The sequence below is a fragment of the Varanus komodoensis genome, unplaced genomic scaffold (assembly GCF_004798865.1).
Source record: "Varanus komodoensis strain SLA01 unplaced genomic scaffold, ASM479886v1 scaffold29_1, whole genome shotgun sequence".
NCBI lineage: Eukaryota > Metazoa > Chordata > Lepidosauria > Squamata > Varanidae > Varanus > Varanus komodoensis.
The window spans coordinates 1,583,734-1,601,860 of record NW_025335759.1 but is presented as its reverse complement, the minus strand read 5'-3'; the positions used below and the strand labels follow the sequence as shown (position 1 = coordinate 1,601,860).

General features: G+C 45.2%; 1 protein-coding gene across 4 annotated transcripts in view; it reads left to right on the top strand.

Moving 5' to 3' along the window:
• Window positions 1–18,127, top strand: part of LUZP1 (leucine zipper protein 1) — a 61,790-nt gene that overhangs the window by 26,932 nt on the left and 16,731 nt on the right. For all 4 annotated transcript variants that reach the window (XM_044435351.1, XM_044435348.1, XM_044435350.1 and 1 more), the window contains exon 2: window positions 13,265–16,534. In XM_044435351.1, the coding sequence (XP_044291286.1) occupies window positions 13,376–16,534 (3,159 nt within the window). In that variant the 5' untranslated portion in view covers window positions 13,265–13,375. The remainder of the gene's footprint in view (window positions 1–13,264; window positions 16,535–18,127) is intronic.

Genomic DNA, 18,127 nt, shown 5'->3' with positions numbered 1-18,127 from the left:
AATGGCATAAAAGTTCACCCCTCCATGACTGGAGTATGGTGCTCTGATGTGCTCCGTCTCTGCTGAAGCAAATCAGTGGTTTACAGTATAATGTAATGAATTTATAACCCCAGGAGAAGTGATGCAAATGGAAAACAATTGGGAGGGAAAAGGAGAATATGCATATTTAGATACCAGAAAGATTCGTACTGTCACATAATAAAGATAGCCAGTGATCTGGAGGAGTGGCTGCCAACAGATAGTTTTGGGAGGGGAGGGGGTCAAGTGTCCCTTGGTCCCAGCCAGGCGCACACAGGGGTCTTGGCTTTCCTGCAGCTACAGCCAGATGGGATGGCCTGTCACAGAGCTATTTCTGCAAAAGGAGGAGCTGCATAATAATGTAATAGTGTAATGTAATGTAATAAATGAATAAATAACAATTGGTCTCAGCCAGGCCATCCTGTATCACCTCTCCCACTCTACTTCTGATACCTTCTGACAGGCCTGAAAAGGAAATTGGAATAAAAAGAACCTCAGAGGTTAAAGATTTTATCTGGAGGCAAATAGCAGACATCTTGCAGAGATGAAATAGAGCTTGAGCCAACTTCTCTCCTTTCACTCAGGAACTAACTTAAATAAGGGAGAACAATTCACTTTGTAGACGTATTTCGCCTGAAGCAAGGAGCTGTACCTGAAGCAAGGAGCTGTACCGTCCTTGTCTCTGCTGAAAACAAGGTTCCTTCTCTCCTAATGACTCAAGAAGGGCCATTGCCCCATTGCGAGTCACCTGTCTGAGCTTGCTGTTTGCTAATAGAAATGGGTTTTGAACCCCTGGCAAAATCTCCTGAACCTAGCTCTAACCCTTTCTCCTAATTTCACTACAATATACTTAATTTGTATTTTTTCTTATCTAAAAAGCCCCTATAAGAGTTGCTACAGTCCTTTTATCATTTTGCTGTTCTCTACATGTTTTATACACTATAAAATATTCCTTTCAAGTTGTGGTGACTACGAGTAGGTCCCACCATAGATTTGGATACAAGCATTGGCAGTTTTAACTTAGATTCCTTTTCAGAAGTCCCCCAGTCTCAGGCCCCATCAGAGTACTAGTTGCTAGTTGTGCTAACAGGTCAAAAATTAACCCCCCCCCCCCCGGTCAGGCTTTTGCCTGGTTTAAATTCGCACCTAGTGAATTTCAGTCTTTGGCTGAAATGCAGGACAGCAGCAATCCAGGTCTGATCTATCTTTGACCACCCCATGAATGCCACTGGGGGGCTTTAAGGTGGAAGAGTGTGGAGCAGAATCATTTTGTTTTGATGTCTGAGAGGCATGGGCTGTTTACATGATCATCTTTGTAATGACTTTCTTCTATAGTCCATCGATTGCAAATATTCTTCCAGGCTCACGAAGGTCAAGAGTAATGTAACCAGCTAATCCATGATTGGGATGCAAATCATAGTCCCAGAGGAGGAAGCTGGTGGGCTTTGATCAAATGATATTTTCAGCTGAATAGGGTAACTTTTTTTATTCCCCAGAGCAAGGTGAGCTGCCCTTTGGTATAAATTGTGTGCACACTTTTTTTGTCCTGCGGGCTTTCTTGGGCAGCACTGGGTTTGTGCACATGTGTGCACACCTGCAGACACAAACACAGCCAGGGAACTTCCTTCCTGATCACCAGACTCTCATCAGAGATTGGCAATAAGAGAGAGATTCCCTTGCTAGCACAGGAAGCCATGGACAATAGTGTGCCAATGGCAGATGTGGATGTGGGGTCCGTAGGGTCACCAGAAAAGGCTTGGTGGGCTGTAGAGAAATGTAGAGAAATGCAAGGTGCATACAGGCACAGATATCTTGAACAGGAGAGCTGTTCTGAAGATGAATGCTCATGTTTTGTTCTCCTCAGAAACTTTTGATGCGTACCATGCATCATGTTTTCCTTCTGGATAGGCTGAGTTGGGAGTTGAAGGCATTGCATTGCAGAGGTTCTGATTCCTACTTGAATGGCTGATTCCCAAAGGTGGTGCTGGGGGATTATTGCTGTGTGCCTTAGCAGCTACACTATGGGATTCCATGGGATTCTGTCCTTCATGTTCATCAACATTTCCATGAATCTGCTGGGGATGGTTATACAGGGGAGTTGACTGAGGTGTCATCAATATGCAGATGATACCCAGCTCTATCTTTCTTTCTCATCAAGTTCAGGTGAGACAGTGGCTGCTGTGAATTAGTGTCTGGGCATCGTAATGGACTAGATGAGGATCTGTAATCTGAAACTCAGTCCAGACAGAATGGAAGTACTCTGAGTAGATGGTTTTCCTGCCTGGATGAGTGATGTTCAACCTGTCCGGGGGGGTTGCACTCCTTGAAAAGGATCAGGTTTGTAGTTTTGGGGTGCTGTTGCATCCAGCTTTGCCACTAGAGGCACAGGAGGACTTGGTGGCACAGAGCACCTGATAAACCATTATGTCCTCATCTGGACAGGGATAGCCGAGCTACACTTATCTATCCCCTGCTAACTTCTTGGCTGGATTATTGTTCTGTGTAAGTTGTCTCCAATTTATGAATGAGAACCCTTAGCTGGATTGCTGAAATACGTTAAACCTGGTCTGTCTTTGAAAATGATCCAGGAACTTCAAATGGTCCAAAATAAGGCAGTGAGATCTGACCAGCATACCCATAATATGTCAGGACTTTATCATCTGCACTGGCTGCCAGTTTGTGTCCACATCCTACTCAGAGTGGTGCTGTTAACATTCGGAACACTGAATGGTCTGGGTCAAGGTTACCTGAAGGATCATCTCCTCCAGTATATACCTACTCTGACCCTAAGATTGTCCTCAGCAGTCCTTCTGTGGGAACTGCTGCCAAAGGAAGGGAAGTGGGTGTCTATTAAGAGGAGTGCCTTTTCTGTGATGGGACCCTGGCTGTGGAATTAGCTTCACAGAGAGGCTTGCCTTGGACCCACCTGATGCCCTTGCTGATAGCAGGTGAAGACCTCCTTAGTTGCTGAGGAATTTTTAATCTTTCAGTTTCTGTCATTTTTAATTTTCTGTATTTTACATCTTTGCATAACCACTAGGTTTTACTATGGCTTTTACTTCAGTTTTATATTGTACTTTTTAACTTTTATGGTTTTAATTGTGGTGATTGAGCTAGAGAGCTTTGGCTATTGGGCGGTATAGAAATATGAATGAGTGAGTGAATGAATGAATCAATGAATAAATGAATGATACTCTCTTCAGGATTGCACTCAAGGGAATCCAGTCTGGCCAGTTTGCAGAAAGAAGCAAGCTGTGCATTAGTATGGTCTGGTTGGTATTTGTGCCATCGTGAATTCATCTCCTTCCCCCAAGACATTTTTTACTAAGAAGAAGAAACATTGCTGTTCTTTTCCTTCTTTAAGAGGTGCCATATCAACTTGGAATTCCATAAATATACAAGTAGCACTTAATGATGTTTAGAAAAGCAGACACTACAGGACAATCAAACAACAACCCTGCTATTTCCCTGTTTTATTGTAAAAACTTTTGTGTCCAGCTTTCTTAGCTAAGATAGGTGGGGAGAATGTGTATCTCCAGATGTTTTGGACTTGAATTCCTAGGAACCCCTGCAACAGTCAGTGGTCCGAAGGATGGCTTTTGAAATCCTGGACACCTGAAGATCTACTTTCTGCTCAACATTGAGCTAAAACATGGAAACCTTTAGAAGCTAGCAGTAAATATTGTTTTGAACTCCCTATCACCATTTCTCTGGCTGCACTGCTTCATGATAGCAATAACCTTCCAGTTCTTGCATAGTTATGGGCAGACACCTGTCTCTTATTCAGAATGACTGACAGTATCCTGGCATGCACCCCTCTGCTGCTACATGGCCTTTGTGGCAATTTCCATCAGCCTCTGGGCTGTCACAAGGTCAGCCAGACTTGTTCTAAATAGATGCTTCTCCAACACCAAAAAGCCCAAGGGAAATTCTATGGCTTTGAGAGCTGTGCAAGAAGTTTGCAGAACTGTGCAGTCAGGGATTGCATGTTATATTTATATCCTGCCCTCCCTTCAAGGAGGTCCAGTATACTTGGTTCTTCCCTCTATTATTCTCACAACAAACCTGTAAGATAAGATGATGGGACTGTAGGGATGGACAGAAGGTAGCTCTCCAGGTGTTTTGGACTTCAACTACTAATACTCTCTGCCAGAGTGGCCAGTGGTCAGGAATGCAGGGAGTTCAAGTCCGAACTATCTGGCGATCCAGTTTCTTCTCACCCTTGGTTTAGTGCCACTTAAAAAAGCTACTTGCTAATGAGCAGTGAGACTGGAACAATAGGCCAAGTACCTGTTCTGGCCCTTGATGGATAACTTCCATTCTGATTAGTCAGAATTTGTAAACATGGATAAGTAGGCCATGGATTTTTAAACTAGTAGATGCCACAGGGGTTATTAGAGGTGCTCCACCTCTCACTCTCTACTTCATGTCTGGGGCTCAGGTGCTGTCCAGCCCTCCCTCCCAGAGACACAGGGTGGCATTTGTAGGTGGATTTGGTTGTTTAAAAGAGCTCTGGGTTGAGGCTCCTCCCTGTGGAGGAGCATCCAAATGGTCAGTTCCTCACCTGCAGCGGCAATTTGGGGCAATTTGGAACGAACTGGGCTTAGCCTGGATGGGGACCAAAATCTAATTAGACTGACAGTTTATTAAAACAATATTACATTACATGCTTCCTTTCCAGTCTGGAGTAATGGAATGCACTTTCAAGATGAAAAAGCAGATACTCGGGGCTTAAGGAGGACGACCTTGCAGTTTTTCAGTAGTGCTGAGCTTGCAGCCTACCACAGTAAAGCGTGTTCAGCCACTGAATACTGTGGGGAGGGTCTGGGGGTTGTTTTTGATTTGGCACAATAGCTTCTTGGCAGGAGTAGTCTGAGTAGCAAGAAGTTTGAATTTCAGCAGTGGGCTCTTAAATGCCTACAGTTACTCCTAACAAGCACCATTGATGGGTAGAAGTCATAGAATTGGAAAGCTGGTCCAGGCGCAGCAGTTCTAGCCAGCTTTTTGAAGAAACAAAACAAAGCAAAACAACAAAATGAAAACTGAGTATTTCAGGATGTTGGCTTTTCTCCAGATAACAAATTCCATGTATTTGTTTGGTTAGTTCACAGACAAGTCAAAGAACTTGGCCCAGCAATGCCAAGCCGAAGACCATCTGGGCCATCAGTAATGTTTTTACATGTTTGTGGTTGTCTCCTGCACAGCACTGACGACAATCACAAGCAGTGCTCTTGTAGCTTTGCATTGCCCCAGTCCTTGAGGCCTGAGCTCAATTTTGTTTCTTCTCAAGCTGAATTGCAGGGGCCTGGCATTGTTTTCCTAATAGGCGTTCAGATGCCATGAGGAAGTCTAAGAACAATGACCAGAACGTGTAATGGCGTGAGCCAAGTGACCAAGATCCGGAGAGTATGCACAGCAATAAAGTGTCAAGGATTCAGCAGTTTCCTTGCTGAGCTGCAGCTTGTGATTTTAGGTCCACCACCTTGCTGGAACGCAATTTCAGTGAAATCACATAGGGGTATTTGCCTGGTGAAATGCCTCGCAGTGAGTCAGTGTCTAACTGAAATGGGTGGGGTATTTGTCATTTCTGATTAACTGGAAGGCAGGGTTTCCTGAGCTGCAAATCACAACCTGCCTTGCCTGTCCCCTCTGCCTGTTGTTTGCTCCAAGGACAGAGTGAAGTGGCTGCAGTTGGGCAAAGAAGAAAAAGAGACCCTGCATCTGTTGTTGTCAACACCGTCACCCCAAAATATTAGGATTGGACCACATGCCACTCCTGTCACCTACCAGTGGGGTGGCCCTCCCAAATATTTGCAGGGGAAAAGAGTATATTTTTAGGTGTTAACAAGCACCCACAGTCTCAAATTGCAGATAAGCTAAATTTGATCCTTTGGGCAGTTACAAAAAATATTTTTCCTTTTAAAGATGCTTGATTAAGGTATGAGGAAGTTGTTGAGGTGCCTGCATACTTTTGCATGCATTGTGTAGATCATTTGTGGGACTGTGAGACAATGGTTTGGACAGTGCAACAGACCACCAGTGCGTGGTGTGTGGACAGTGTGCTGTCTGCCATTGTGAATATGTAAACCCTAGCTAGGATCACCAGGGTTTGTTGAGCCATTGGCACCCTGGATGATGGGGGTTATTTGAGGGTTAAGTAACCCTTTCCTGACAGGTAAATTAATTCATGGAGGGTTGTTATGCTAGGCTAGTAGCTCTGCCTTGTTGCACAAGTCGGACCAGTTAGGTTTTCTGATTCCTTTGAACTGTGAGGTGCTGTACTAGAGACTGAAATACGTGAAGGGGTCATTTCAGGAAACCTGGTTGTGCAAACATATTTCTAGCCATTCGTGTTTACAGGAAATGTGTTTAGTAATGGACAGAATAAGCTAAGTGAATACATTTTGGGAAGCTGCACTGGAATGCTGTTATTCCCTCTTTCCTACAGCATCCCTTCCAGCCTCCTGAAAATTCTACACAGAGGGACAGGAGACCCTACATGTATGTGGGACTCCTCGAAAATTAGGGAAGGGGGAAACAGCACATGAAAGGAGCCCTTCCTCACACCCTGGAGCAGCCCCGATTGATGTTTTCAGAACAAGAATGGAAACAACTAGTCAGAGAACTGGGAAGAGGGGGACAGAGCTGGCCAAGATGGTAGATTCTGTACCATTCTTCCTTCCTAGGGATCAGTACTCTTTATGTTTTAGGCTTTGTGACTGGGGGTTACTAGAGTAATCAGAGTAGCATTTGAGACTAAGAAAATAGGGAGAGGAGATTTTATATCTTTTCTGCTCTCCATCATTGCTGCAAGGAAGAGCCAAGAGTGCCCAGCTATCTTACTGAGGGGATGTTCTACTCCTTAAGAAAGTAAACATCACCTGGCCCAGGTGACTGGATTGCACACCTCAGAGATGGGGTCCCCCTTAGCTCTCACCAAACATTTAAAGAGCAGCAGTAGCTGTAGCACTTGTGTGTAAGGTAGCTTTCCCCAACCTGGTGCCCTCCAGATGAGCTGAACCACAACTCCCATTGTCCTTCATCCAGGTTGATCTAAGTACTGGAGAGAAGACAGTTTGAACTGTTTCTCCTCCATTCACCACACTGCCTTATTTTTATTTTTGATCCCATTATGTGCCTTATTGTGCCTTTCTGTCTTTCTCTTGTCATCTGCTGACTTGGCAGAAGTATTTTCACTAAAAGCATCCTCTGCTTTTTACTGCTACAGTTTTCTACTGTAGCTCTGGAACCACTCTTCTTGAACTATATTGTGCTAGTCAAAGTTCAGCATTCTCACTTCTGACAGAAAACCTAAATAAATGTGGTGTGCTTGGAGTGTTCTGGGGATAGAAGGACCTCAGAATGGATTATTGGTATGAGAGGGAAAGGTATAGGTTCTACATGTACCAGTGCACATGCTGGGCAGCACCTGGTCTGTTTTTAGGTGCTGGGTTAAATCCAGATTCACCCTTGATCTACTATACTGGTGGAAGTGGACTTCCCCGCCTCCTCTTTTCCTGGATCCTGACTCAAGTGACTTATGCCAGGGAGACTCATCTCAAGTTTCCTGGTGTGACTCAGTAATTGCCTCCTGAACGAGCATTTCCTGGCTATTCCAAGGAAGTGCATGTCTGCTTGTGTCAGTGTGCGGTTTTTCTAATACAGCAGCCTTTCCAGACAGTGGTTCTTTCCCAGGAGGACTGTGTGATACCGACTGGAGCAGCCAAGCGATGTTGCCTCTGGGAGCTCTCCTCCCACTGGAGAACAGACTTGCTGGCATCTCATACTTCTGAACAGCAAGCTCACTGCTCCACTAGACGATTGGAAGCCCTTTGCTCTGGCGAGGACAGAGAGCGTGTGGATGACCACTGGATGTAGCCTGCGCTGTCAGCAGTGGCGCATCCCTGTTCCATCCCTTAGCTGCCCGTGATGCTCCCTCCTTCCTTTCCTTCGACTGGTGTGAGCTCATCTGGCACCCAAACAAGAAAGCGCTGCTCATGACGTCACAGCCACCAGTCACTCATTACCTAGGAGTCATAACATCCGCACATGGAAGGACTATCGATAGCCGTGGGAGTTGTAGATGCAAGCCTCTGTGTAGAACGAGGCTGTTGAACCTTTTTCGGCCCGAGAGCTGGAGTCCTCCTTGGAGAGGTTGCTTAAAATGGGGGTGGGGCCAGAGGTAAAAGGGGCAGGGCCAAAAAATATGAATGTGTCCAACATATTGTAGTTTAATAAGGATTAGGGGAGGCACTTCATCCTTTTAGAATGGAGGGAAAGTGCATACAAGCCAGGAAACCATGAAACTATCAGTGGTTGGGGTAAAGGCATAAGGCCAACGGATGGGTCTGTGGCCATCTGGGTAGCCCTGGAGAGCCAAATGGAAACCCCTGGGAGGGTTGTGTTTGGCTGCTAGGGCTGCGGTTCTGTACCCCTAGTTTAGAAAGATGAACAGCTATTTTAGTACACTGAGTACACGTACAGGGATATCACTGGCTGCTTCCAAAAGCTGCAGGAAAAAGACAGCTGCTACAGGAAGGCTATCTTTTGAAAAAAGCTCCCCCGCTACTCCTTTCATTTTGTAGAAATGTGGATGCTTTTGCAGAGGACTAGAAGAGTAGAATTCTCTGTAATAGCAGTACAAAGGAACCTTTTGTCTGGAAGTGCATTAAGAATACAATTCCTTAAATGTAGATTTCCAAAGTGTTTGCAAGAACTCCTCTTTCAGTGTTTGTTAAGTGTTCGGATTTTTCTCGGTCACATTTCCAGGTTTTTCCTGGTCTGATATCTGCACTCTCTCCAGGATGGACACAACTGGCTCCAGGAGGTCTTTGTTGTTAGTTTACTAAGTAGAATTCCTCCTTGCTGATACTGAAGGAGCTGATAGCAGTTTTTAACCCTGTGGATCACAATATTTCACTGTACCAGCTTGTACATCTGGCAGGTCTTTCACGGAAAGCCTTCCAGGGGATTTATTTCCTTCTGTCCAATACAAATTGGAAGGTGATCATTGATCATCTCATTGGGAATTGTCGCATGTGGCTCTGCAGGGTTACCAGTGATGCCCATTAACATCCATCAATGCTGTTGAAACCCTTTCCACCTGATTCCAGAGATGCTCTTAGGCGGCACATACCAGTGGTGGGCAAGCCAGAGCCAAAAATAAAGAGGATAGGGCCAAATTACAAGCATAGCTCAGCTGAAAGGGCCAGTTAACTAAGAAGAGTCATTTCATCCTTTTAAAATTGGGCAGGGATGCTTGTAATGCACAAAAGTTGGGAAATCACCAAATTATACTTGTGGGGAAGGGGCTTGGCCCTCTGGGGATTTTCCTACCTGCTCTGTGCTGATTTTGCTGATGATCGCTTGTTTTCGTGCTCCAGTTCAAGGTGTTTCCCAACTGTAGTGAGTTTGGGGTGGCCAGATTGAAATTCAGCCTCCAGGGCAGGCCCTGTCTCACTGCCCCAAATCTAAAATGTCTCTTCAGGACATTTATAGCAATAAAGTAATAAGGCTGGTTACTTTTTTCTAGGAAGTAGCTTGTCCTGCCCCATGTTATTGCCGAGCAGTAGATGAAAAAGAAGTTACTAGCCCTTTGGAGAAAAACAGGGACTGCCGTTTGCTGTATGGAGAGCTGCATTATGACTTACATGTAATTCTCATCTGGGGTGAGGATTGGGACAGTGGCTTTTGGCTTGCAAACAGATGGCACCAGGATATGTTTGGGTTCATTGCCACATCAAGGAGGATACAGGGATACGTGTTTTTGGCTTGCTTAAATATGTGGTACCATCATAAAATTAAGGAAAGTCTTGTGGTATTTTTAATTACTCTTGCAGGAGCTTTCTCAATAGTTGTCTTCTTCTTGACATCATGTAGCTCATGATTATCCAAGCTAGGAATGTGCTGTTTGCTTTCAAAGTGCCTCCTTTCCCTAGCTTCCAAAGCTGAGCTGACTGGCCCCATTCTCTCAAAATTCTGGCCATAGATGGCCAGAGGCAGGGAAGGCAGCCCACGCCTTCAGCTCGCTTCAGGAAAGGAGCCCAGCCTGCCTGTGCAGAGGCCGCAGGTGGCTGCGCTGTTGCTGCATGACCTTCTGCCAGTGGGATGTGAGTCACGTCCAAACAGCCTTCACCGCAAGGTGCCACAGTGACCCTTCGTGCCCCTCCGTGGTGTCCTCCTCTTTCCACTTGGACCTGCGGGAAGGGAAATTCTCAAGCACTGGCTACTTGCGCATTGCCTTAGTCAGGCAAAATTTGGACCTGCTGCCCTTCTCTCTCTGTCGCTATATATGCAGTGGAGGACTTCTTTCACCCCCCCTTCCGCACAAGATGTTCATGGCAGCATACATGGCCGAGCTCCTCATTTTATCCTTACGACACGCAGTGAGGCAGGTAGGGCAGGGGACTATAGCCGGTCTAAGGTAATCTGGGAGTCAAGATTTGAATCTGGGTCTTCCTGGTCCTGACTGCTACTCCGCATGGGCTGTCAGGAATGAATGTGCCAGTGAAGTGCTGAGGTGGTTGAGTGAGGGACCTTGGCTTAGTGGGGCGCAGCTGCTTTGCACATAGAAGTGCCCAGGTCCGATTCTGAGCCTCTTTCGGTAGGACTAGAAAGGACTCCTGCCTGCAGCCCCGGAAAGCATTGCTGCCAGTTGACAAAACTGGTGCGGATGGACCATCGGTGTGCCTCAGTATAAGACAGCTTCTTATTGCCTACGTTCTTGGACTGTAGCACTTGAGGACAGAGGGAAGGGAATCGATTTGTGGAGTCTTCTTCTACACTAAAACCTGCTTGTGAGAAAACCATCAAACAAGGAGAAGGCTGGAGTAAAACCTTTTTCCCTGTGATGGTTTGCTTCCTATTTACAGGGAGTTTTGTTTTGCTTCTTAAGTAGAGGAGCAGTCAAAAGAGTCTGACATTATTACTATTATTAGATTACATTTATATTCCAGCTTTTTCTTTCTTGCAAGGAATCCAAGGTCGCTTACATCATCTCCAATCCACTTTATCCTCATAACAACAACCTTGTGAGGTAGCTTATGCTGAGAATCTGTGATAGCCTGAAGTCAGCCAATGAACTTCATGGTCAAGTGGGGACGAGAGGATCCCCAGTCCAGGACTCTGACCACTACATCAGACCAGCTTTCATGATGCAGTCCATTTTATCACTTCATTCTCCTGCATGTACAGACGGGCTGCATCTTCATTTGACATTCCTGTCTCAGGCCTGATCTATGTATGTAGTACAGTGGGATTCCACTACAGTACCGCCCATTCTACACCACTTCCACTCCATTCTGCTGCATGGGTAGATGGGGCTTCAGAAGAGGCCGTTACCATGATCCTGTCCAGATAACACTTAAACCATGATTCAGCACTACAAGGATGAGCTGCAGTGAATCTTGAGCATACATACCTCTCCCTTTTCCTCGTTCTCTGGTGTGACTGCTAGAAGACATCTGGAAGCCTTTGCTTCTGTTTTAGATTACACACAGCTTGCTGTGTCATCGGAACCCAGCAAATAGGTTCATCTAACTATGGTGTGTTGAAACCAGCCAACTCCATACTCTAGTTTGAGAATTTGACTTGCTTTAATAACCCCCTACTTAGGATTAGCACTGCTTTGGGTCTGTACGTAACATCAATTTGGTTAATCCTTAATGGAAGCAGAAGCTTTTGGTCTTACTGTGGTCACACCAGAGGTGGGGAGGAGAAAGGGAGCATGTGAGCTCAGGGCATGCTGTAGCTCGTCCTCAGAGGCAGGAAGTTTGTGAACTTCCAAATGTTTTGGCCTACAGCCCATCCAACTCAGCCAGTTTAGTCAATTTAGAGGGATGGTGGGAGTTGTAGGCCAAAGTTTCTGGAGGGCCACAAGTTAATCACACCTGCATGGTTTAGGAACTAGCTCTTTTCATTCCTTTGCTTGTGTAGTTGGGACATGGTGTGCTTGAGCAGGTTGCCTGCAAAAAAATCCAAATGGAGTAAGGATGGAGTTCATGCATGATCTGTTTAACTGTTGTACCTCACGGGCTCTTGTGCTGCAACAGTTTTATCAGAGGAAAAGCAGGTCTGCAGATGCCCCACAATTTGGTGGTAAATGCAAGGTGCTTGAATAGATTGCATCAATTACTTCGCGCTCACCTCTGCATTAAAAGCAACAATGAGTGTGTACATCTCCCTGCAAGTAGAAAACTAGCATTTCGGGGATAGGACTGGGAGAAAATTTCTCTCCCTGCTGGTGTTCTGCTTGCGGGGATTTTTTTTTTTTTTTACACAAAGGAGTGTTAAAAAGTTATATTCTCCATTTCAATCTGCAGTTACACAGCCTCACTGTACCACCTCAGCATTTTTCCAATTTGCTGTACTGCTAGTATAGATTGAGTCTTATTTGGTTGAAATCCAGTTCAAAAAGCCTAAACAAAATTATTGTGAAACTCTCAAGCCATTCCTAGCTTGATCTTGGTTTCAAAAAATTAAAACAAGCAATTCCACAATGTTTTTGAAATATATTTGCATTCTGGCACATTTTGAGGAATGGACCCTTCTCTGTGTGTCAAGATTTAGTGTATGGATGGTAGAAAATAGGACATTTCCTTATATTGAGTCAGGTTGATTTATCTCAGTATTGCCAACACTGACTGCCAGGGGCCCTCCAAGGTTTCAGACAAGACTTTCGAGCCCTCTCTAGATACCCTGGAGACTGAACCTGGGACCTTTCACCTGCTAAGCAGCTGCTCTGCCACTGCACTGTGGCCCTCCAGTTTCATGGTTTTAAGGTGGTTCTGCTGGACTTGAGTCAGATGTGAATAGTGTTCTTGAATGTAAGCTCTCCATGCAAGGAGAGGGAGTGAGGACAAGCGCACATGGATAAGTACAGGTGGAGGTCCATTATTTGCAGAGGAGAGTCTCCAGGGAGAATTAGTTTGGGTATCTGCAGCATCACCATTCATGCCTAAAGGTGAAGCTTATTTGTACTGAGAACAGACCATTGGTTTTCACTCAGCATGGCCTGCATGACCAGCAGTGGCTGTCAAGGGATTTGGGCAGGAGTCCGGCTGTAAGATTTCCCTACCTGGAAATAGCAGAAACTAAACCTGGCATCTTCTGCATGGAACACATAGGGTCTCCCCCTGAGTTTCCCTTTCACTCAAAGCAAATGGAGTCACAGTTATTCAGAGGAAAAATAGCTGAGAATATGAGGGAGGGTTTTCCAGTATACTCATTCACTGCTTTTTCTTTTCAGGTGCTGGTCCTCTGCCTGAGAAGCTTGATGAAACAAAGAGAAGAATAAAGTGTCCACAAAACTCCTTGCACCCATCTGAGGACTACGAAACAGAAATTATAGGCATCAACCATGGCAGATTATTCAGCTTATAAAGAGACTGCAAGTCGTCATTTGCGTTTCAAGCTCCAGAATCTCAGCCGTCGCCTTGATGAACTGGAGGAGGCAACGAAAAACCTGCAGAAAGCAGAGGATGAGCTGCTGGAGCTGCAGGACAAAGTTATCCAAGCTGAAGGCAGCAACTCAAGCATGTTGGCCGATGTGGAAGCCCTGCGGAAGCGAGTTCTGAAAATCGAAGGGAAGGATGAGGAGATCAGGAAAGCGGAAGAGCTTTGCCAACTGATGAAGGAGAAGCTTGAGGAAGAAGAAAGCCTCACTCGGGAGCTGAAATCCGAAATTGAGCGGCTCCAGAACCGAATGGCAGAGCTTGAGAAGCTGGAGGAAGCCTTTGGGCGGAGTAAGAATGACTGTACGCAGCTGTGCCTCAGTCTCAATGAGGAGAAAAACCTGACCAAGAAAATTTCAACAGAACTGGAAGTTCTTAGAGCAAAGGTAAAAGAGCTTGAACAATCAGAAGACAGGCTAGATAAAACTGAACAGAGTTTAATGAGTGAACTGGAAAAACTGAAATCTTTAGCTGTTGCCTTTGTTAGTGAAAGGAAGCACTTCACTGAAAAGGAGAAGCAGAATGAGAAGCTGATACAAGAACTGACACAAAAGCTAGAGCAAAATAACAAACTGAATCGGGCAGATCAGACGCGTAACACATCAAATCTGCTGGAAAGATCATCCAATAGTATCCTTGAGAGAAACGACCTGCGGATTGAGGTTGACTTGACCACTTCAGCACTTCCTTCAAAAGAAACCCGACGAAAAGGGAGTCTGGATTACCTGAAACTTGCAGAAAATGAAGCTCGAAACAAATCAGAAAACCAGAAGAATAGAAATCAGGAAGACAACAAAGTGAAGGACCTTAACCAAGAAATTGAGAAATTGAAAACTCAGATGAAACATTTTGAGTCTTTGGAAGAGGAACTTAAAACCTTGAGAGCCAAAAATAATGACCTGCATGATAACTTCTTGAGCGAACAGAGTAAAAACAGTCTTCTAATGGGCCAGCTCGAAGAAATGAAAATGCAGATAAAGAAGCAGAAAGAGATGGAGAATGGTGAGGCAGAAGCTGATGAAATTAATTTGCCGGGCCGGGTCAAGCACGAAAGACCCAAACACCGAGCGGTCATGGCTGAATCAGTGGGTTCAAAGCATAAATCTCGGGAGCTTTCTCCCCAGCACAGACGGGAAAGGATACGCAGCCGAGAATTCTCATTTAATAATGAAACCCATGGCCAAGGTAGCAAGCGGGTTACAAGCCCTAATCTGAACAGCAGGAGAGCAACCAAAGCTTCTAGTACTTCAGCATTATTGGACACTTTAGCAACGGATGTTAAACGACTGGAGGACAAGCCAGCCCTGGGTGTGCACCTTTCCGCACAGAAAGAAGGTGGTACCCCACCAGCTGAAGTGAAAAAAACTCGAGAGCAGCCTTCTGTGCTTAGCCGTTACCCGCCTGCAGCGCAGGAGCACAAATCTTGGAAGACCCCTTCAAAACCCAAGAATGACAATGTATTGAAGGGCAAAGTCGAAAAAACATGCCAACCGTTTAACGACTTGTATCACTGTAAGTCTGATGAACTGACAAAGCCCAGCAAAGCAGAAACAGCCATGTCATCTTCTGAAAAGGGAACTAAAACACAGAATCCTGCCGAATCACCCGTTCCTTCAGCAGAGACGCGCATCTCAAAAACAAATTGTGGGCCATCCAATGGGGCTGCAGGCATTTCCTATAGGCATTACCTTTCCACAGAAGCATTAGCCACTGAACCCACCAACCTCAAGGGGGACACGTCATCTCTCAGACAGCACTTGGAAGAGAGCTCCCTAAAGGTAATGAACTCACAAGAGAGAGAGTTTAATGAAGCTGCACTTGAAATAGCAAAGCCCTTGCCTTTGTCAAAGTCAAGACTCCTTTCCAGAAGCCAGGAAGATCTCTTGCAGAGTCACCCAGGTCCTCAGAAGGAAGAAGTGGATCAGGCCAGTGCTTTATCTGTAAACTCCAGCAACGTGGGTCTACAATTCCCTTCTGCAAGAGCCAAAGTTCTCAACCCCAGCAGCTATGAAAAATTCAGCACTAATGAAGAGGCAAGCAAAGTCACAGCTACTCCTACTTTTGATTTAGGAATAAAAAAGGAGTCTATTTCCAGAGAATTCACAAGCTCCAGGGGAGCTGCTCGAACATCTCCTTTTGAAAATGACAGAAATACTTCTGGTGAAGAAGAGCTTGGCAAATCATCCAGAGCATCTCCAGCTGCCTCTGTCACAGGTTTGAAATCCAGAAGGCAATTCAGCCCAAGGGAAGCACTGAGATCTAAAGCAGTCATCAAACCAGCAATTGTAGAAAAGGACACAAAGGAGATCATGGGTGGTACAGGGTCAGGGCCTGAAGCCAACTCTGACAAGCAGCACTCCGTCTTTAAGACAGTCTCGCACAAAATGACAAGCAGCATCACCATTTACCCATCTGAGCCAACCACTCAAAGGACCAGCACAAGTGAAGCCCCCAAGGAGCAGCAGTTCGTGGCTGCCAGCAATATTAGGGTAATTCCAAATGAGAGTTCATCCGGAGCCAGTGCATCTTATGAGGCACTGATTAACAAGAGCAATGTGTCCCTGAAGTTATCCGAGGCTGATAAAAACGGGGACTGTGCTCTGAGAAGCAGGGTGGACACAGTAGTATCCAAAAGCAGCATTGTGATAAAACCTTCTGAATCCATTGAGAGGAACAGTGAACCTGCCGTAGAGACAATCAGTTGGAAGAGCCACAGCTCTTCTGAGACAAACTCATCCGAGACCAAACATATCACGGTGAGGAACACATGGCGAACGAGGCGGGCTTTGCTGGAAGACTCTGCAACCAAAGTGGTTGAAAATGCAACCTCTCGCAATCCATATAGGTCATCTGCGGACCCATCCAAACCGGAAGGAACTAGTGCACGCATTTATGCAATTGAGCAGAATTCCAGAAGGGCCAGCGCAGGTATAAACTCCTGGAATACACCAGAACTAGACTCTAGAAGGACCAAAAGTAGCTTATGTGCCTCTGAGATGCTCAACCAGAAAAGCTGCATCAATGATCCTGTAACAGCTTCTCCTTGGAATTGCACAGTATTACCAGTAAGTGCGTGTTCTGCATTCTTAATTTCCAAACGTTTGCATTGTTAAATTGGGGAGTTTGGTGGCGGGGGTTCTTTTTAAATCAAGGGGGAGACTGCTCTTTTTGAGAATGGCAAGATTTGCCATAAGGAAAAATGCAATTTCTCTCTGGTACAGATCTCTCCTTCCCCTGCATCCATTAGTAATATAAGAATAATTCTGAGTTGCTTATTTATGTATTTAGGGAGCAATCGTAAACTTTCCTTGAAGCCAGCTAAAGGACCTTGGGAAGAAGCACAGGAGCCACTCTGCCAGTGGGAGGGAGTCCTGCCAGTGGGTTGACATCTCCACTATCAGAAATATCTTGATACACCCACAAAAAGCTCTGGACAGTGTGCATTTTATGGGCACTACTGGCAGATGTGGAGTCCTTGTTTACTCCCAGTCAATGGGCGGGAGGAAGAAAAAGCTGTCCCCACTCTCCTGGTGCAGTAAAATCAGAGCTCTGGGAGCAGTGATTCCCTTGTCTCACCACTGCCCTGCATGCCTTGAATGTGAGATATGATTGCTGTGTTAATACATTTAGGTTGCAGCCCTGTCTATAAACATACATCGAATTGCACCCTCATACCCTGCCTTTTGGCCTGACATCTAAAAAGGTGGCTTGCAAGCATTTGGAAAACATCAGAAAACATCAGATAATTTATATTAAGTACCACCTCCTCCTTCCCCTCCTCATTATTATTACCGCACTGCATTTATTTCCCACCTTTCTTCCTCTTGCAAGGAACCCAAGTCAGTTTATGCAGTTCTCCATTCCATTTTATCCTTACAGTAGCAACAAGCTTGTTCAGTTTGTGATATTTGCAACGGCACCTAATGAGTTTCATAGCCAAATGGTATCCCGGTCTCCCATTGCAGAACTTTAACTGCTGCACAACACTGTCTCTCATGGGAAAGGATCCACAAATGTTACATGGTTAAGGGCTTACATGGTTGGCACCGTCTCCTCCTCTGCATTCTCTGGCATCAGTGGGCATCAAGGAGAGAGATGGGGGCAAGAAAGTATAGGCATTACTTGTGCTGTTCACTGTTGTATCTAGTTAAAAGTTGCTTTGTGAATGAGATCTTGGGGGGTAAGGTTCCGTGGAGGCCCATGTGGACATTTGCTGCTGAAAAATGGATCAATGGGTACCTGCATCTAGCACCATACTGGGCTCTTGTAAGAGCTGCTGGGATAAATACATGAAAAAAACTGAACATTTGGAAGAATCACTAAGGAATTCATTGCTTAGGGTGTGTGGGCTCTTCCTTGCCTTTATGAAAGTCTAGGGCTATTTTCAAGAAGTTGGAAAGATCTCTTGCATGGCTTCTTCCACAGCTTCTTAACTCTTACTCTTTCACTTCTATACTGCCAATAGCCAAAGTCCTCTGGGTAATTCACAACAAATAAATAAAAACAGAAACCATAGATACAAGAACAACAAAATAAATTAGAGTATACACAAGTGAAAACAAGAGTTTAAAGCGATTTAAAGTAAAACTATTTCAATACAAGTAGAGCAATAGAAATGCTGCCCCCATGCCATTAAATGCTATTGAGTGCCTTGGAGA